The 21,374-nt window shown below is 45.8% G+C and overlaps 1 protein-coding gene across 6 annotated transcripts in view; it reads right to left on the bottom strand.

The window, feature by feature from the left end:
* zgc:112980 (uncharacterized protein LOC503706 homolog) overlaps positions 1–21,374 on the bottom strand; it is a 126,308-nt gene that overhangs the window by 4,616 nt on the left and 100,318 nt on the right. For 3 of the 6 annotated variants that reach the window (XM_038819405.1, XM_038819410.1, XM_038819406.1), the window contains 3 exons: positions 9,271–9,392; positions 5,071–5,193; positions 912–964 (listed from right to left, as the gene is read on the bottom strand). In XM_038819405.1, the coding sequence (XP_038675333.1) occupies positions 912–964; positions 5,071–5,193; positions 9,271–9,392 (298 nt within the window). Of the gene's footprint in view, positions 1–906; positions 965–5,070; positions 5,194–9,270; positions 9,393–21,374 lie in introns of all 6 variants that reach the window. The other 3 variants (XM_038819407.1, XM_038819409.1, XM_038819408.1) reach the window with 3 other exon arrangements.

Here is a 21,374-nt window from a genome sequence, read left to right as displayed (position 1 = left end):
CTGCATAGGGTCAACTCCACCTCCACGTGCGCAAGGCTCAGCCTGACGCAACTAAAAGTGGTACATAGAGCCCACTTAACGAGAAACCGTATGAGTAGGTTCTTCCCGGAGGTGGAGGACAGATGTGAACGGTGCCAAAGAGGCCCGGTCAACCACGCCCACATGTTCTGGTCTTGCCCCAGACTTGTGGAGTACTGGACAGCCTTCTTCGAGGCTATGTCCAAAGTGGTGGGGTTGAGGGTGGAGCCATGCCCGATAGTGGCGGTCTTCGGGGTTTCAGACCAGCCAGATCTATTCCTGGGGAGGAGGGCGGACGCCCTTGCCTTTGCCTCCCTGATCGCCCGCCGTAGAATCCTGTTTGGCTGGCGGTCAGCAGCATTGCCCAGAGCTGCAGACTGGCTGTCCGACCTCTCGGAATCTCTCCAAATGGAGAAAATCAAATTCGCCATCCGAGGGGCAGACGACGGCTTCCACAGAACGTGGGAGCCATTCATGCAATTGTTCCGGGACCTGTTTGTGGCCAACGAACAAGAGGAAGAATAGTCGGGTGGCCAAGAATCAGGGGAAAATGGACGGGAATCGGGGGAAGGTAGCCGGGGGGGGGGGGGGGGGGGGGGGGGCTACGGGTTCGTTATGGGAGTTTGATGGCTAGCTAAGGCCCAAAACCAAACTGTAAATAATTGCCTATAAACATGTGCCTTGGCCATATTGGGGAATGTAAAATATGTATGCCGGCTAAAGGGGGCGGCCACAGTTGTTATTATGAAGATGCTTACCTGTAAATATACATGTTAATTTTTGCGTGTTTTTTTCTCTCTAATAATTTGTAGGATATAAAATATGAAAACTCAATAAAAAACATTTATAAAAAAAAAACATTGATTTTGATTTCAAGTACAAGCATACCTTACTTTGTAGAAAACTGTGAAGTTTTTGTGTCCAGAGACATTCTTTGTTTTTGAATCTGTGGAACAATATAGCCAGAAGTTAGTCCATTTACTTGCAGTTTAAAGTTGTTCCAGGGAACGTGATAAGAGTAGGTTTGACATCGCTATGACCCAAAATCATTTATTTTCTTAAAAATACATTTAGAGTACCCAATTATTTTCTTTTCCAATTAAGGGACAATTTAGCATGGCCAATCCACCTAACCTGCACATCTTTGGGTTGTGGGGGTGAAAGTCACGCAGACATGGGGAGAATGTGGAAACTCCACACGCAACAGTAACCCAGGGCCAGGGTTTGAACCCGGGTCCTCAGCGCTGCAAACCCAGTGCTAACCACTGCACCACATGCCGCCCCCCAAAATCATTTCTAATCAAATTAATGGCAAGAAAATCTCCATTATCTGCAAGACTCTTTTATGCAAGGAGTTTGTCCAGTCTCACGTCATGGTACCTGCAGTAGAAGCCTGGCGCTAATGTTCACAGTGATTAACTTTTTTCTGTTTATACAGTCAATCCAACAAGGTGCTGCATATGCTTGCAAAATATTACAAAGAAACATGAACCGATCGTTGGTAAGCAAAAACAGACCAAAAAATAATGCAGAAATGTAATTGCGAAATATCAGCTCAGAGCAGGTCTGGCAGGAATGGAAGGATGAATAAAACATTTTGCTGACCAAGTAGTGTTAGCAAAGATGTAGCAAGCGAGGTGTTGAATGAAAACATGGCAGTGTATTGGAAATGAAATTGTATTTGCCATGATGGGAGAAGGAATGCATTGTACAAAATCACTGTTTCTATCCCCATCATTAACATTGACAGAATGCGACAACACAATGGAAAACAAAAACTCCTCGACATGAAAACGTTTCACACCAAGGATGCTGCATATCATTTGTGTGTATGGGGGGGGGGGGGGGGGGGGGGGGGGGGGTGTTCTTCACGAGTGTGAACACAGAGTTGCTTTTTCAGCCTGTTCTCTAGAAAGAGAAGTGACCCTATAGTCTTCACAACGATGGTGGGATTCTCTAAGCATGTTGAATTTTCTACGTGTGGAAGTCCAAAACAAAGCCATAAATATAGAAGAGTCACTAATTAATTTCAAAAAAGAATCCAGGAGGAGTTTCTTTGTGGTTAGAGTGAAACTCACTACCTCATGGAGGTGGGGCAAATACTAATTAAAGAAAAAGCTAGATAAATAGTTGAGGCAGAAACTTATAGAAGGATATGTTGATTGCGTGAGATGAACAAGAGTGGAAGATGGCTTTGTAGAATCATATAATTTAAAGTGCAGAAGGGGGCCATTCGGCCCATTGAGTCTGCATCGGCTCATGGAAAGAGCACCCCACTTAAGCCCACGCCGCCACCGTATCCCAGTAACCCCATCAAATCTTTTCACACGAAGGGGCAATTTAGCATGGCCAGTCCACATAACCTTCAATAATATTTATTGTCACAAGTAGACTTACATTAACACTGCAATGAAGTTACAGTGAAAAACGCCTAGTCGCCACATTCTGGTGCCTGTTCAGGTACACAGTGGGACAATTCAGAATGTCCAAACTACATAACAGCACGTCTTTTGGGATTTGTGGGAGGAAACCGGAGCACCTGGAGGAAACCCACGCAGACAGGGAGGAGAACAGACAGACTTTGCAGACAGTGACCCAAGCAGGAATCGAACCCCGGTCTCTGGTGCGATGAAGCAACAGTGCTAACCACCACGCTACCGTGCCACCTCAAAATACCGGGAGCGCCCTGAAACAGAATATGCGCCGGGTGCCAAACAGTGTTCGACCGTTGGACTATGGGAGGAAACCAGAACATCCAGAGGAAACTCGTGTAGACATGGGGAGAAAGTGCAAACTCCACACAGACAATCACCTGAGGCCGGAATTCAACCCTGGAACTGTGAGGCAGAAGTGCTAACCACTGTTCCGCTGTGGTGAAGCATAAACACTACTGTAGATCCTTGGGCTGAATGGCCTGTTGCTAGTATGCTGTAAAATTCAACACAAACTTGTTGCAAGTATAAAAATTTTTTTTTAGCGTACCTGATTCCTTTATTTCCCAATTAAGGGGCAACTTAGTATGGCCAATTCACCTACCCTGCACATCTTTTTGGGTTGTGGGGGTGAGACCCACGCAGACACGGGGAGAATGTGCAAACTCCACACAGTGACCCAGGGCCGGGATTCGAACCTGTGCTGTGTGACAGCAGTGCTAACCACTGTGCCAACGTGTCAGCCTCATCATTTAAAGTTGCTATATTTTTTAAAGTTTAGAGTACCCAATTTCTTTTCCCCAATTAAGGGGCAATCTAGCATGGCTAATCCACCCAACTTGCACTTTAGTTGTGGGGTGAGATCCACGCAGACATGGGAAGAATGTGCAAACTATATATGGACAGTGACCCGGGGCTGGGATTGAACCCAGGTTCTCACCGATCATTGCAAGTTAATGGTGATATGCAAACCGACCCAGTCTGTTTAAACTTTGGATAAAAATAACTTGCGAACGAGCTTTGAAATGTGGGTTTGGAGGCGAATGGACAGGATCTGGCGAACAAAAAAGTAACAAACGAAGATGTGTTGAGGGGACTGAACATACAAAAGATTTTCCGAGGCAGAGAGAGCAGGCAGGCATATCTCAAGGAAACATGGAGTAGCAAGAGACGTTATGGAAGGAAGATTAGGAAGGGGAGGAAAGATGAAAATAATACTCAATTTGCTTGAAAGTTGAAGGAAAGGAAAACATTGGAAAATGAAAAGACTGGCTCAGATCAGAGAGACATGGAGAAGATAATGAAGCAATAGTCCACTCCTCGACAGAGAACACATGATGGGGGGAAAAAAGTCTGTGACAGGTCATTGCAGTTAAATGCTATAATAACTCATTGACCAATTCATAGAAAAAACACTAGGTTTGTTTAAAACACCAATACCCGAGTGGGAGCCAAACATTATAATTTCTATATTGTTTCTAACGATACAAGGACAGCAAGTTTCCTAAAGGATATTGTTGAAAAAGACTCAAACAGCTTTCTGATTACTCATGTACGAGTACCAGCTTTTTATTTCCGGGTATATTTATTTTTAAATCAAATTCAAATTCGGAAGCTGCTTTGATGAGATTTGAGTTTACGGTCACTGAATTATTAAAGCCATACCAACAGTCACTGAATTTTGTAATCAGCTGGTAGATTATAACCATGGTAGCTGCTGATCTCAGTATCCCTATCAGCTGGAGGAAAATGAGGTAGGTGGGTAGAGAAGTGACCAAGACCAAGCTCTCTGTCTGTCAAGATCCTGATAGTTGAACAGCCTGCAAAATATGCACAGTTGAGCAAAAAAAAATCAGAGGGCAGGCCTCCAGACATATATGCATGAGAAAGGAAGAAAAACAGAAAATGCTAATTCTTCCGCAAAAAAAACCATTTAGGTTTCAAGACAAGAATATTTTTACAACCCTTTGGGACGAGTTCCCAGCTTGAATATCACCCAGGAAAATAAGGCATGGGGGCTCTTTTGGTACAGAGGTGTACCAATTATAAAATTTTTAAAAAGCAAGATTAAAATAAAAAGTGTTTGTACTACTTCATTAAGAAAATAAAGAAAAAAAAGAGACAGATCTTGAATTTTACAGCACAGCAGATTGGGAGGAGAAACAGCCACTGTAAATTTCAGCACCGCAGTCTTTTAGCACACACGTCCTCCCCCTGTTTGCGTGGGTTTCCTCCGGGTGCTCCGGTTTCCTCCCACAGTCCAAAGATGTGCGGGTTAGGTGGATTGGCCATGCTAAATTGCCCGTAGTGTCCTAATAAAAGTAAGGTTAAGGGGGGGTTGTTGGGTTACAGGTATAGGGTGGATACGTGGGTTTCAGTAGGGTGATCATGGCTTGGCACAACATTGAGGGCCGAAGGGCCTGTTCTGTGCTGTACTGTTCTATGTAACTATTACTTTGTTTGAGGTGAGGCGCATCATACTGTTTAGAACCACTTTTGAAAACACCTTTTTAAAGGCCAGCAACATTTATAAAATTTAGATGCCACACAGCAGTCAACTTGAGACATCAGACATTACTTTTACTATAAAGAAATCTCTGCAGATTCCAGAAATACTCACTCGTGCCACGACTCCACAAGAACGTTGAGCACAGGAATGCTAACAGATTGGATAGTAGCTTGATTAAAAGACAGGAAGAGGGTCACCAAATCGGCGACATAGTCAGCATCATGACACTTAAACCTAATTTAGAAAAAATGCACTTTTTAAAATAGATAGCATATTTGCATTTTTGACAAATATTCTAAAAATCACAGAAAAGTAAATTAGTAGTATTATGGTCAGCAAACTAGAATCCGTGAGATATTTTTGAGAGAAACAATGTCGGTTTACAAACAGCTGAAGTTGAACTCGAGTGCCTTGCATTAAAACAGACTTTAAAAAGGGATTAAGTGAGACTTAGCAGTTTTGGTAAAAAAAAATTATTTTCCTTTTAAAAAAAAATATAGATTTAGAGTCCCCAATTATTTTTTTTCCAATTAAGGGGCAATTTGACGTGGCTAATTCACCTACCCTGCACATCTTTTTGGGTTATGGGGTTAAGACCCACGCAGACATGGGGAGAATGTGCAAACTCCACACAAAGTGACCTGGGGCCGGGATTGAACCCGGGTGCTCGGCGCCACGAGGCAGCAGTGCTCACCACTGTACCACCGTGCTGCCCAGTATTTTCAACTGGAACAAATAGTGAAATAATCAGTTTATCTGGCTGGGAACACGTTTTCTTCAGGAAGGTCTTTGTATCACATGAAATTATTAGTCGTCTCAATTACAAATAGCATCCTGCTTGACAGGCGGTATTCTATTTTTTTTTTAAATTTAGATTACCCAATTATTTTTTCCAATTAAGGGGCAATTTAGCGTGGCCAATCCACCTTCTCTGCACATTTTTGGGTTGTGGGGGCGAAACCCACGCAGACACAGGGAGAATGTGCAAACTCCACACGGACAGTGACCCAGAGCCGGGATCGAACCTGGGACCTCAGCGCCGTGAGGCGGTTGTGCTAACCACTAGGCCACCCTGCTGCCCACAGACGGTATTCTATGATGCCCGTGGTCAATGTATGATTAATTAAAAGCTCGTCACAAGACACCAATTCTCTCCCAAGTATGATGGCTTGCAATCAATCATGTTCTCTGGCAAAGATTTGTGCTATCACGTAATTGGGTGATTAAGCAGCAATTACACTAGAAATCTTTTAGAGAAATGCTTTAAATGTGCGATCACGTGAAGTACTTGAATGAACATGTAAAATTCCATGTAGTGTAACCACTTTCTTGCAAGTGGGAAGTCAAGACCAAATTTAGTATTCAGGTCAAGCAGGGTTGGAGCTGGATATATGGAGCCAGGTGAAAATGGTCCAAAAAGGCTGAAGAAGCATATTGGAAGGGACAGGAAAGAACAGGAGGTTAGAAGAGGGCATTCAGCTCCCAGCTCCCTTTACCAGTCCCAAGTCTAACCTTTCTTCGAGTTAGAATTTACCACTTGGAGAGTGGGTTACGAACATGCACAAAGCAACAATCTTAGTTCTGCTGTGACTATTATTGGACCCGGGGGGGGTGTCAGAAAGAGAATGAATGGGAACACTGCAGCTCACGTTTCCTTGTTAATGAATACCAAAGAGCTCTTTGACTAGTCACCCCCAAAAAGGAGGGAACGATGCACGAGTTTGCACAATTAACATATGTGCACTCTGGTTGAATGAGAATTGGCTCTCACTCTTTAGGTTCAACTGAGCAGCTGAAAATCATCTGGAACTAATGGGCAATTTATTTCAGTTTTTCACCATTTCATTTGAGCTGGGAGATTTTTTTTTTTTGGTTAGGCTATTCAGTACTGGTGTCACAGTGGCAGTGGTTTACACTGCTGCCTATAGCGCCAACGGCCCAGGTTTGATCCTGTCCCCGGGTCACTGTGTGGTGTTTGCACATTCTCCCCGTCTGTAACCCAAAGATGTGCACGGTAGATGGACTAGCCGTATCTTTTTTATTAAAACAGTAAAAAAAATATGCAAAGCCAAACGGTACAAACACTAATTTTGTATTGGAGAAACAGGGCACCCACCCTCAGTATCAACGTACGGGGAGGGGTAGGATACTCTGATTATTAAAACAGTTCACAACCCAGCTGTACAAAAAACAAACAGTACAAGCACTAAACTTCGCTGGAGAGATCAGATACCCTTGCCTCTGTACTAACAGAAGGGAAAGGAAGGGGGTGTGGTGGGGAGGGCCCTATAGGACACTGTCTGAACTATCCACGGAGGCAGAAAAACAAAAGAACCTTCAATTATGATGTGCCAGATTACGGGAGTCCCCCAGAGGGGGTGAGGGGTGACACAGTGTCAGGCACTGCTAAAGTGCCCCTTAATAAATAAATATGGATATTCAATACTCTGGTTAATAGCCATTGCTGATCGGAGGCAAATGCTATTGCGGCAATTTATTTCCAGTTCCTATTCTGTTGGAGCAAGAATATTATTATTACTGTTAGACTAAACAAACAGAGGGGACTGCAAAAGATCTACAACCGTTCAGTACACTTTGGAGCTTTCCAAACTATTTTGATTAACATAAATATTGGGGCTGGTTTAGCACAATGGTCTAAACAGCTGGCTTGTAATACAGAACAATGCCAGCAGCACGGGTTCAATTCCCGTACCAGCCTCCCCGAACAGGCGCCGGAATGTGGCGACTAGGGGCTTTTCACAGTAACTTCATTTGAAGCCTACTTGTGACAATAAGCGATTATTAACCAAGTGAACAAAATCAAATTAACTGAATGACAAATTAAAGGGACATCTGGAGCTTTCCACCTAATGATATTTGGCAGGCATTTATCACCAATGACCAACTGCAGAGCTGTCTAATTAACATCTAATGCAGCTACATTAGATGCTAATTTATGGGGAGGCGGTGGAATAGTGGTATTGTCACTGGGCTAGTAATCCAGAGACCCAGAGTAATGCTCTGGGGTCCCAGGTTCAAATCCATCCACTGTAGATGGTGAAATTTGAATTCAATAAAATCTGGTGAGGACCACAAAACCATTGTCAACTGTATCTGGTTCACTAATGGTTCAGAGAAGGAAATCTGCCTTCCTTATTTGGCCTGCCATTCTTACCTGGTCTGGCCTATATGTGACTCCAGACTCTCAGAAATTTGGTTGACTCTTAACTGCTGCTAAAGAGAAATTAGGGATGGGTAATGAATGCTGGCACAGTCTGCGACGCCCATGTCCCATGACGTGGGCGTCACATAAAATGCTACATATTGGCACCTACCTGCCCTTTATGCAGCCTTGTGGAGTTCATTGACCACGTCCATATAGGTTGCTATAGGCTGCATCCCCTTTTCAGTTATTTATAAAAACCTTTTGTTACTGTTTGATTATACTTCTGCCCCATGCTCCTGATTTAAGGACATCTGATGCAGAGGGGTGGGGAAGGAGAACCTCCTAGGTAGCGGGTGATCGAAGGGATTGCCCAACCCGACTGTCTGTTGCTCTACTATGGATATATTTGCGGTTGGGTGATTCTGGAGAGGGAGCATGTTATATCCACTGGCACCGTCGAGACCTTCCATGCTCGTTGGGCACCGCAGATAAGGGATGCCTTATTGACCGCATTAATCACATTTTGGTTTGATGTTTTAAGTCTCATTTGTGATTCATTTTTTTGTTCAAGGCAGTTTCCCTTTAAGGCACTGCCCCTTTAATGTGTCCCTCAAGTTTATTTAATTTATTAGGTTATTTGTTAATCAAAATAGTTGGCACCCATAGGATGCATTTTCCCATTAAGAAAGTACATTAGACTTTTTTTTAAAATATAAATTTAGTGTACCCAATTATTTTTTTTCCAATTAAGGGGCAATTTTAACCTTGCACATCTTTGGGTTGTGGGGGTGAGACCCACGCAAACACGGGGAGAATGTGCAAACTCCACACGGACAGTGACCCAGAGCGGGGATTTAACCTGGGGCCTCACCGCTGTGAGGCAGCAGGGCTAACCACTGCACCACCGTGTTGCCAACCATTGGACTTTTTAACGCATTTTGAAATTGAATGCCGTAACACTTTTGTGATAGATATGACATTGATATTCTACATAATATCTAGCACTGCAATTTTTCATGTGGTGCAGTGTTTACACTAAGAATCCCCTTTTAATCCTCTTCAAAATAACCATCTGAACAAATGGCTGAGGGGGATTAAAGTACCTGCAAACTATCTAGATTACCAGTAATTTAAATCATACTTACGCGTCAATCAACATGCTTTTATATACATAGATATTGCTGCTCAACACGCCACAGAAATGGTGCAAGACATCTTCTTTCATGCTCAGACTGTCGAACAGGAGTTTCAGAGCCCAGAAATTCTTCTAGAATCACCATAAACAATATGAAATTAACATCAAAAAATTCATATGCGACTTGATGAGCTACGTATCTACAGCTAAATAGCAACAGCGTTAACTGGATCTGGTGCTGAGGATTGAGATGGTCAAGTGGATGAAGTGTCTGGAGAAACACATGAGCAAGAGTGACCGTCAGATCTTGAGGTTCAGATTAGGAATGGAGAGGAGCCTGGATTAATCTAAACTAGAAATTCTGAATTATAATAATAATCTTTAATGTCACAAGTAGGCTTACATTAACACTGCAATGAAGTTACTGTGAAAAAGCCCCTAGTCACCACATTCCGGCATCTGTTCGGGTACAGAGGGACAATTCAGAATGTCCAATTCACCTAACGGTCTTTCGGGACTTGTGGGAGAAAACCAGAGCACCCGGAGGAAACCCACACAGATACTGGGAGAACATGCAAACTCTGCAAAGTCAGTGACCCAAGCCGGGAATCAAACCTGGGACCCTGGCGTGTGAAGCGACAATACTAACCACTGTGCTCCAGTGCTGCCCTGGAAGAGGGCCAACTTGAATGGGTTGAGGGGCAATTCTGCAGGGCAAGACAAACCAAAGGCTAACAGGGCAAATAGTAACGAAACATTTGATAATCTTGACGATATTTTAGATTAGGTACATTTAACAAGGGTGGGTATGGGAACCCAAGCCTGAACTTTGTCTGATGAGGGAGACAGAGAATATGATGAAACAAGAGGGTATATGAAGAGAGTCAAGTGAATTCTTCCAGTGAGAATCAGACCAAATGCAATGGGTTGAGGGGGAAAGTGAGGAAGTGTACAAGACCGACAAATAGAGAATGAGAATAAAATGGCAGTGAACATAAAAAGGAGCCCAAAAATTCTCGACCAGAATGCAAATATTAAGAGCTGAGGGATGGGTCTTATTAGTGGCAGAGCGGGATATATGCTTAGCGATGCAGGACAATGAGTACTTTGTATTGTTATTCTCGAAGGGGATGCTGACAAAATACTGGTTGAAGTGGAGATGGTAGGGATAATGGATGGGGTAAAATGGAAAGTAAGAATGTATTGGAAAGGTTGGCTACGTTCAAGAGTGGATAGATTGCCTTGTCTGAATGGTTTATATCCAGATTGCTAACAAAATGGGGGTGCCATAATCTTCCATAATAATGGGGTAAGTGACACCCTTATTCAAGAAAGGATGCAAAAACATTCCTAGTAACTACAGGCCAGCCAGTTTAACTTCAGTGGTGGGGTAGGGTTTTAGAAATCAACTGGCATCGATGGGTTGGAGTTAATTAACGAGCACTACTAGAGTTTGTAAAAGGCAGAACATTTCATTAATCTAAAACTTATGAAGTCAGCTGATGAAGGGAAAGCAACAGATGTTGCCAATATGGATTTTTAGAAAGTATTTCAAAGAGTAACACAATTGATATTGCAGACAGGGAGGGGGGTCATGTGCCAGCTTGAATAAAAAAATTAGCCTAAGAGCAGAAAACAGTAAGTGGTGGTAAACTGTTATTTATCAGACTGAAAGATAGTAAATGAGGGCACAGTGCTAGGACTGCTGCTTTTTGATCAGGATTAATGGACTGGCTAGGAATTCGGATTAGTGTTTTGCTATGTGGAAACCAAATGGGTATGTACTTACTAACGGTACTGGTACTGCTGAATTGAATAGGTCACTTTACACTGAAATAGAAGTTAATTGCAGCAAACTGATCAAAGCCAGACAGGTAATCGGAGCAGGACAGGAAAGTCCTTATACGGCGGAAGACATCTTAGGAATATGCTAACTAACCTACTGCCGCTCCTGTACCTAACTAACCAGTTCGCATCTGAAGAGGACTGTGCACAGGCTCTTCCAAAAACTATTCTGTCTGTAAACCCACACAGGAGGACTCCAGAAGATATGTATTGACCAGGGTGACCAACTTTATGAAAGAAGGGACAATTCACCCAAAGAGGTGCTGGTGAACATGAGTGGGGACGGTGACAGCTGTTAAAGTTACACCAGTGATGTAGAAAATTACGGAAAGGCAGCACAGATTTATCAAGGACAAATCATGTTTAACTAACTTAATCGAGTATTTTGATGAAGTAACAGAAAAGTTTGATGTACATGAACTTTCTTTTTTATGTTTCCAATTATGGAGCAATTTAGCATGGCAAATTCAACTACCTTGCATAAAGGAGACCATTCTCCCAGTGTCTAATTGGGTCTCACCCCCACAACCCAAAAAGATGTGCAGGGTAGGTAAAGTGGCCACGCTAAATTGCCCCTGAATTGGGGAAAAAGAAAATTGGATACTCTAAATTTTTTTTTTAAATGAGGTGGTATAAAATGTTGCAGTTTGATAGACAATTGGACACATCACCTTTAGATTCTCTTTTAATTTACACGACACGGGGAGGGGTCAAACCTTGGAGGGGACCAAAGCCCTTTCAGCTGGTCTAGTCGTTCTCTCCTCCTCCTCCACCAACCATTTCCCATTAGGTTCTCGCCCGCAATAAGAGAAAGTCAGAACCTATATTGTATGTGTTAATATTTATGCACACTGTCCATATTTTACATATTAATGTACAACAGATGGGTCTGGCTATACAATACTCTCGTACAGCAACCTTTTGTCTTATTCAAATACAAATCATCAGGACAATCTTGCCAGCATTTCTCTCCCTTAGCTCAACCCCCACCCTTCCCCGAAAAACACTTTTGCTCATTAAAATGAAACAATTACAGCAAGAACGATCTGGTGCTGGTCATCTTTCTGGGTGTGCAGCATCTGGTCTACTCCAGTTCGACCATGCAATAGATGCTCTAACATTTACAATCATCATCTACAGAGGGTGTTTCTTTTATATCTGTTTGGACACCAAGGGGCAATTTAACATGGCCAATCCACCTAACCAGCACATCTTTGGGCTGTGGGAGGAAACTGGAGCACCTGGAGGAAACCCCCACAGACACAGGGAGAACATGTAAACTCCACATAGTCACGTAAAGCCAGAATTGAACCCAGATCCCTGGCACGGTGAGGCAGCAGTGCTAACCACTGCATCATGTTGGGTTGTATAACTTTAGTGCTCTCCCCTTTAAGCTCTGCTTTGTTGCCGGTAAGAATCAACAGGCAGGATTTATTGACCAACCCGCCATGTGTTTTTCGGCAGCAGAGGTGGCCCGTCAACAGGAATTCCTGGTGACTTCACCCCTTGTATCCAGGAAACCGATACGTCGGCATGGAGTCGGAATATCCCGCTGGCGTCAACAGCCAGTAGATCATACCCAAAGTTTCCAACCCCCTAACTTTCAGTTTGGATACTCTCTGGGGACTCCACTGCCACCTTGTGGCTGCCGGCTAGAGTGCATTGTGGCGGCACAATAGTAATAATAATAATCTTTATTGTCACAAGTAGAGTTACATTAACACTGCAATGAAGTTACTGTGAAAAGACCCTAGTCACCACATTCCGGCGCCTGATTAGGTACACAAAGTGAATTCAGAATGTCCAAATTACCTAACAGCACGTCTTTCGGGACTTGTGGGAGGAAATCGGAGTACCCGGAGGAAACCCACGCAGACACAGGGAGAACGTGCAGACTCCGCACAGACAGTGACCCAAGCCGGGAATCGACCTGGGACCCTGGAGCTGTGAAGCAACAGTGCTATCCATTGTGCTCCCGTGCTGCCCTAAATATCAGAGACACAAGAGACCCCATAGTCCCAGCTTTACAATACAAGGCAAATGATATCCTGGGAAGAAAACAAATGGCACAATCCCATTAAAAAATGGGATACTCAGTCATCCTGGCATCAACAGACCATGATCCAGAAAGATAGAAGTTACATGTGAATGGAAAGAGTGCAGGTGAGCCAAGAAAGATCTGATTCAAAGATTACTCGGAATTGATCTACGGTCATCCCAGGTTGACCACCTGAAGGATAACTAAGATTGAAACTGTTCTGTTTTAAATTCTCAATAAGAATTGTGAGATTCTGTCAATCATAATTCTCGGTCTCTGAACTTAATGAAAAGGTAAAACTAGAGACATCGAATATAAAACAAGGAAATTATGCTGAACCTTCTGGTTAGGCCACAAAGTGTATTGATGTCAGTTTTTGCCACAAGGTCTGCTGCTAATGATGACCAGTGTCTCTTGAATATCTAGTTTTGAGCTGCTAGGTCTGCTGTGAATGCATCTCATTTAGTATGATGGCCATTTCAGATCCTCCATGCTGCTAAGATAGGAGCTTGTCTCTACAAAAGGATTGTGCTGTGATCACTCCTCTCAATATTGTTTTGTTTTTTTAAAAAAATATTTTATTAAGGCATTTCTAATTCCTCCTTTCCCTTCGCCCCTCCGCTGACAGCTTAATTTTTCTCGAAGAAGTCGATGAACGTCTGCCACCTCTGGGCAAACCCATGTAGCGAACCCCTCAAGGCGAACTTGATTTTCTCGAGGCTGAGAAACCCCGACATGTCGCTCACCCATACCCGCAACCGCAGGGTTTTACCTGTCCACACAAACCCTGAAATCACCACATTCACTTTTTTAAAGAACGCCTTGGGGATAAAAATTGGGAGGCTCTGAAAAAAGAACAGAAACCTCGGGGGCACCGTCATCTTCACTGTCTGCACCCTCCCCGCCAATGGGAGTGGGAGCACATCTCACCTCCGAAAGCTCCCCCCCACCCCCCCTTCGCCATCTGTTCTACCAACCGACCCAGAATCAGCTTGTGCAGCTGCTCCCACCAGCACGCCACCTGGATGCCCAAATACCGAAAGCTCCCCCACCACCTTGAACGGCACCTCCCCCATCTTCTCTTGCCCCCTCGCCTGAATCATAAAGACCTCGCTCTTGCCCATATTCAATTTATGCCCTGAAAATCAACCAAATTCCACTCATATCTCCATAATTCCTCCAATCCCCCTCCCAGAGTGGATCTGAAATATACAGAAGTAGGTCATCCACGTATAGCGAGACCCTGTATACCCCCCCGCGCTATCCCCTGCCAGATCCCGATGTTCTCAATGCCAACGCTAACGGTTCTATAGCCAGAGCAAATATCAGTGGAGAAAGTGGGCACCCATGCCTCATCTCCTGGTGCAAACCGAAATATTCGGAACTCACCCGGTTTGTCCACATTCTCCACCGGTGCCCAATACAACAACCGGACCCAGTCCACAGATCCCTGCCCAAACGCAAACCATCCCAGGACCTCCGACAGATATTCCCATTCCGCCCAATCAAAGGCCTTCTTTGCGTCCATGACGACCATCACCTCTACCTCTCGTCCCTCTGGAGGTATCATGATCACATCAAGCACTCCCAACTCCCTTGCCTCCCGTACCAGCAGCCGTCCCATTACTCTCGAGAACAGCCCAGCCCCCACTCCCCCTTCGACCAGTCCAATTGGGGCCCCCAGACCCTCCACCAACTCATCCACCTTCAGGAACTCCAACCCTTCTAAAAACCATCTCATCGCCTCTGCCCCGGCTAAGGGTTCCGACTCATACAGCTTGCTGTAAAAGTACCCAAACACCCCATTCACCCGCGCCGGGTCCAAGATGGCATTCCCTCTTGCGTCCTTCACTTTCCCACTCTCCCTTGCAGCCTCCTGCTTCCTCAATTGATGCGCTACCATCCTGCTCGACTGCTCCCCATATTCATACACAAGCCCTCTCGCCCTTCTCAACTGCCCACCACTTTTCCCGTAGATAGTAGCCCAAACTCCATCTGCAGCCTCTGCCGCTCCTTTAGCAGCCCACCTACCACATACCTCCTGTCCACCTGCAGGATTTCCTCCACTAGCCTTTCTATCTCCACCTGCTCCCTATGTGCCCAAATCGATATAACTCCCCCCTGGCCACTGCCTTTAGTGCCTCCCATATTGTACTCGCCGAAACCTCTCCCATATCATTAATCTCCACATATCCCTGGATGGCCTTCCTCACCCGCTCACACACCTCTTCCTCCGCCAACAATCCCACATCCAACCTTCATTGCGGATACTGGTACGCACCAGTGCGGGGTATTGTCCGACACCACTATTGTCGAGTACTCAACATCCACCACCCCAGCCAACAACGTCTTATCAAACACAAAATGTCTATTCAGGAGTACACGGTATGCACATGGGAGAATCAAAATTCCTTCGCCCTCGGTCTCCCAAATCTCCACGACCCACCCCCACCCATCCAATGTCCTCCATGAACCCCCTTAGCTCCTTCACTATTGACACCCTCTGTCCACCGACCCAGTACCGTATTAAAGTCCCCCCCCCCTCCATAATTAGCTGATGCGAGTCAAGGTCGGGGATCCTCTCCAGCACCCACCTCATAAATTCCACATCGTCGCAGTTTGGGGCATAGATGTTCATTAATACCACCGGTATCCCTTCAAATTTACCACTTACCATAACATAGCTCCCCACAGAGTCAGCCACTATACTTCGCACTTCAAATGCCACCTGCTTGTTGATCAAAATCGCCACCCCCTTTGTTTTAGAATCCAATCCAGAGTGAAATAGTTACCCTACACACCCCTTCCTCAGTCTAGTCTGCTCCCCCACCTTCAGATGAGTTTCCTGCAGCATAGCCGCAACTACCTTCAGTCGTTTTAAATGTGCAAACACATGGGCCCTCTTGACCAGCCCATTCAACCCTCGCACGTTCCACATGATCAGCCTGGTAGGGAGTCGTCGTCGTCGTCCACCCCCCCCCCCCCCACCGCCCGATCAACCATAGCACCACTTGGGCCAGCCTCCATCATGCTCCTAATCAGGCCCACCCTTGGGACGCCCACTGTCATCGAATCTCCTCCTACCACTTATTAGAAGCACTTCCTCTGTCAGCAGTTCATCTTCCCCCCCCCCCCCGCCAAGCCCCAGAACAAACCCAACCCCCATCCCCCCACTAACCACCTGCCCCCCCCCCCCGCCAAGCCCCAGAACAAACCCAACCCCCATCCCCCCACTAACCACCTGCCCCCCCCCCCCCCCCCCCGCCAAGCCCCAGAACAAACCCAACCCCCATCCCCCCACTAACCACCTGCCCCCCCCCCACAGTGCTTCGGTGAACTAGCCCATCCAGCTCGCCCATGGTGCCTAGCATCCTACCCCATTGATTTCCCCTCCCCCCACCAAACTATCCTGCTAATGCAAACAAAACAACTTCACCCCAATCGAAAAGAACAGCCCCCCCATCCACCACCAAAGAACAGAAACAAATCCAGAGCAGAACAATGGCTTCAGACACAGTATAACAATGTCCAACACAACCCCAGAAACACAGCGCAAAAGTGTCACCACCAAAGTTCAATGTCCCCCTTCTCCTGCCAGTCCGTTGTCTCTGACAAACTCCATCGCCTCCTCCAGCGTCCCAAAGTACAGTTTCCAGCCTTCATAGGTCATCCATAAGCAGGCCGGATACAGCACCCCGAACTTCACCCCCCCTTCTTGAAGAGGGCCGCCTTGACCTTATTGAAGCTCGCCCTCCTCTTGGCCAATTCCGTACCCAGGTCCTGATGCACGTGGATTTCACTGCCCTCCCAGGGGCAGCGCCTCGTCAGTCTAGCCCAGTCTAGATCCGCTCCTTGCTCAGGCCCTCAGCAGATCAGCTGCGGCATCCTCATTAGTACCCTATTCGCTCATCCCACTTCCAGAGGTCGTGCTCCCTCTCCCAGCAGCTTCTCCAACATCTTCCCGACATACGCGCTGGCGTTTGCTCCCTCACTTCCCTCCAGCGGGCCCACGATCCTTACGATTCTGCCTGCGCGTCCCGTTCTCCAGGTCCTCAACTTTCTCTTGCAGCCACCTCTGCTGATCGCACATCAACCCCATTTCCGCTGTCATCGAAGCGAGCTGCTCCTACTATTGCCCCATCACCTCCTCCATATTCTTGATCATCTGACCCTCCAGCCTAGTCTCCATACGGTCGATCGCCGCCTTAAAATAGAGTCCACCGCCCCGGCCAGGTCCTCCAGATTCTCCTTGCATTGCTGGGTGAACTTCCCGTTCAGCAACCCTGCCAGCTGCTCTCTTGACCACTGTGCCGAGAGGGCTGCTCCATGCCCCTCCGCCATCTCCATGTGTGTCGCAGGCACCATACCAGCTTTTGCTATCTGTTCCACTCTTTTGCGATTGCTTCTGGTCCTCTACTCCATGCACTGGTGGATGACTCTCTTCTAACCACCTATTTTCCTCTAGACATCCACCAGATAACGGGGGAAAGGTCCGGAAAAAAACACCACGAGTGGGAACCACGAAATGTGCGATCACTCACCATGGCCGCCACTGGAAGTCCTCTCATCAATATTGTTATGGACAAATGCATTCTGTGGCGGATAGATTAGTGAGAACACGGTCAAGTAGATATCTTCCTTGCAATCTCACCATCTACCGTTAACCCAGTCTGGCTCTATGGCCTTTAGGTCTCATCCTATAGTGGTGCCGAGCCGCATTTGGTGATGTACATTGAAGTCCCCAAAAAGTACATTTTTTGCCATTGCTTCTTCCAAGTGATGTTCAATGGGCAGTAATACCAAACCATCTGCTGAGGGTGGACTGTGGAGTGTGATCAGCAGTTTTTCTTGTCCAAATTGATGATGCCATGAAATCTCATGGGTTCTGAAGTCCATGTTATGGACTTGTAGTGATATTTCCTCTCGTCTCAATGCTGCAGAGGTGCACTGGCTGTGCCACCAACTTTCTCATGGATCTGTCTGAAGATGGAACATAGCCAAGGATAATGATGGAGGATTAAAAACAGTGACTGCTGGAAATACTCAGTAGGCCGAGCATCGGTGGAGCATGGAGTGAAACAGCTTGTACAGCTGTTTCCAGAGCACGGTGGCAAAAAAGCATTCTGCTGTCCCTCGGGTATCCAAGAAGAATCTACTATCTACCATTAGACCAGATATCCTCCTGATCAGCGGGGTCACCCACGAGAACAGTGAGAGTTGGGACTCCATTAAATCAAGATCCAACACTGGACCTGATGGGCAAAGTGAAATATTCCAACCAGAATATCTGTTACTCCGTGATTGATTGAGAGCAACGGCAGCAGGTTCCAAGGAAAAATAACAAAGTATTCATAAAGATGGCCCTGGGCGGCAAGTGGCGCAGTGGTTAGCACTGCTCCCTATGGCGCTGAGGACCCAAGCTTGATCCCGGCCCTGGGTCACTGTGTGGAGTTTGCATATTCTCCCAGTGTCTGCGTCATTTTCACCCCCACAACTCAAAGATGTGCAGGTTAGGTGGATTGGCCACACTAAAATTGAACCTTAATTGAGTACACTAATTTATTTTTTTTTAAATGTATAAAGGCAGCCCTGTTGAATTGCATTTTTTCTCCTCATTCATTTCACCTGAAATCGATTTACGCAAATTGGGCAGCAGAAATTAAATTTTTAACATGTGTATCATTCAAAGTCTTGCTTCATCCTGAGATGCCTTCACAAAATTAGTAATATATCACATCCCTGTGCAGAATTCTGAGAGATGCGAAATAGGAGTGGATAGTTGGTTACAAATTCTATGGCAGGGCAGCAAAGTGGCTAGAACTGCTGCCTCACGGTGCAGAGGACCTGGGTTCGATCCCGGCCCTGGGTCACTGTCCACATGGAGTTTGCACATTCTCCCAGTGTCTGCGTGGGCCTCACCCCCACAACCCAAAAAGATGAGGCCACCTAATAGTTCTAGGGATGTAGAGGAAAGGATGGCGAAGATGATTCTGGAAAAGAGCGAAAGTAACAGGGTAGTTGTTATGGGAGACTTTAACTTTCCAAATATTGACTGGAAAAGATATAGTTCGAGTACATTAGATGGGTCATTCTTTGTACAATGTGTGCAGGAGGGTTTCCTGACACAATATGTTGACAGGCCAACAAGAGGCGAGGCCACATTGGATTTGGTTTTGGGTAATGAACCAGGCCAGGTGTTAGATCTGGAGGTAGGTGAGCACTTTGGAAACAGTGACCACAATTCGGTGACCTTTACATTAGTGATGGAAAGGGATAAGTATACCCCGCAGGGCAAGAGTTATAGCTGGGGGAAGGGCAATTATGATGCCATTAGACATGACTTAGGATGTGTTGGTTGGAGAAGTAGGCTGCAAGGGTTGGGCACACTGGATATGTGGAGCTTGTTCAAGGAACAGCTATTGCATGTTCTTGATAAGTACGTACCAGTCAGGCAGGGAGGAAGGGGTCGAGCGAGGGAACCGTGGTTTACCAAAGAAGTGGAATCTCTTGTTAAGAGGAAGAAGGAGGCCTATGTGAAGATGAGGCGTGAAGTTTCAGTTGGGGCGCTTGATAGTTACAAGGAAGCGAGGAAGGATCTAAAGAGAGAGCTGAGACGAGCAAGGAGGGGACATGAGAAGTCTTTGGCAGGTAGGATCAAGGAAAACCCAAAAGCTTTCTATAGGTATGTCAGGAATAAAAGAATGACTAGGGTAAGAGTAGGGCCAGTCAAGGACAGTGGTGGGAAGTTGTGTGTGGAGGCTGAGGAGATAAGCGAGATACTAAATGAATACTTTTCGTCAGTATTCACTCAAGAAAAAGATAATATTGTGGAGGAGAATGCTGAGACCCAGGCTATTAGAATAGATGGCATTGAGGTGCGTAGGGAAGAAGTGTTGGCAATTCTGGACACGGTGAAAATAGATAAGTCCCCGGGGCCAGATGGGATTTATCCTAGGATTCTCTGGGAAGCCAGGGAAGAGATTGCGGAGCCTTTGGCTTTGATTTTTAGGTCATCATTGGCTACAGGAATAGTGCCAGAGGACTGGAGGATAGCAAATGTGGTCCCTTTGTTCAAGAAGGGGAGTAGAGATAACCCCGGTAACTATAGGCCGGTGAGCTTAACGTCTGTGGTGGGTAAAGTCTTGGAGAGGATTATAAAAGATACAATTTATAATCATCTAGATAGGAATAATATGATTAGGGACAGTCAGCATGGTTTTGTGAAGGGTAGGTCATGCCTCACAAACCTTATCGAGTTCTTTGAGAAGGTGACTGAACAGGTAGACGAGGGTAGAGCAGTTGATGTGGTGTATATGGATTTCAGTAAAGCGTTTGATAAGGTTCCCCACGGTCGTCTATTGCAGAAAATACGGAGGCTGGGGATTGAGGGTGATTTAGAGATGTGGATCAGAAATTGGCTAGTTGAAAGAAGACAGAGAGTGGTAGTTGATGGGAAATGTTCAGAATGGAGTTCAGTTACGAGTGGCGTACCACAAGGATCTGTTCTGGGGCCGTTGCTGTTTGTCATTTTTATAAATGACCTAGAGGAGGGCGCAGAAGGATGGGTGAGTAAATTTGCAGACGACACTAAAGTCGGTGGAGTTGTAGACAGTGCGGAAGGATGTTGCAGGTTACAGAGGGACATAGATAAGCTGCAGAGCTGGGCTGAGAGGTGGCAAATGGAGTTTAATGTGGAGAAGTGTGAGGTGATTCACTTTGGAAAGAATAACAGAAATGCGGAATATTTGGCTAATGGTAAAATTCTTGGTAGTGTGGATGAGCAGAGGGATCTCGGTGTCCATGTACATAGATCCCTGAAAGTTGCCACCCAGGTTGATAGGGTTGTGAAGAAGGCCTATGGTGTGTTGGCCTTTATTGGTAGAGGGATGGAGTTCCGGAGCCATGAGGTCATGTTGCAGTTGTACAAAACTCTAGTACGGCCGCATTTGGAGTATTGCGTACAGTTCTGGTCGCCTCATTATAGGAAGGACGTGGAAGCTTTGGAACGGGTGCAGAGGAGATTTACCAGGATGTTGCCTGGTATGGAGGGAAAATCTTATGAGGAAAGGCTGATGGACTTGAGGTTGTTTTCGTTAGAGAGAAGAAGGTTAAGAGGTGACTTAATAGAGGCATACAAAATGATCAGAGGGTTAGATAGGGTGGACAGCGAGAGCCTTCTCCCGCGGATGGAGGTGGCTAGCACGAGGGGACATAGCCTTAAATTGAGGGGT

This window comes from Scyliorhinus canicula, chromosome 15 (assembly GCF_902713615.1).
Source record: "Scyliorhinus canicula chromosome 15, sScyCan1.1, whole genome shotgun sequence".
NCBI lineage: Eukaryota > Metazoa > Chordata > Chondrichthyes > Carcharhiniformes > Scyliorhinidae > Scyliorhinus > Scyliorhinus canicula.
Note: the sequence above shows the minus strand (reverse complement) of the source record. Positions and strands in the feature narration are given on the sequence as shown.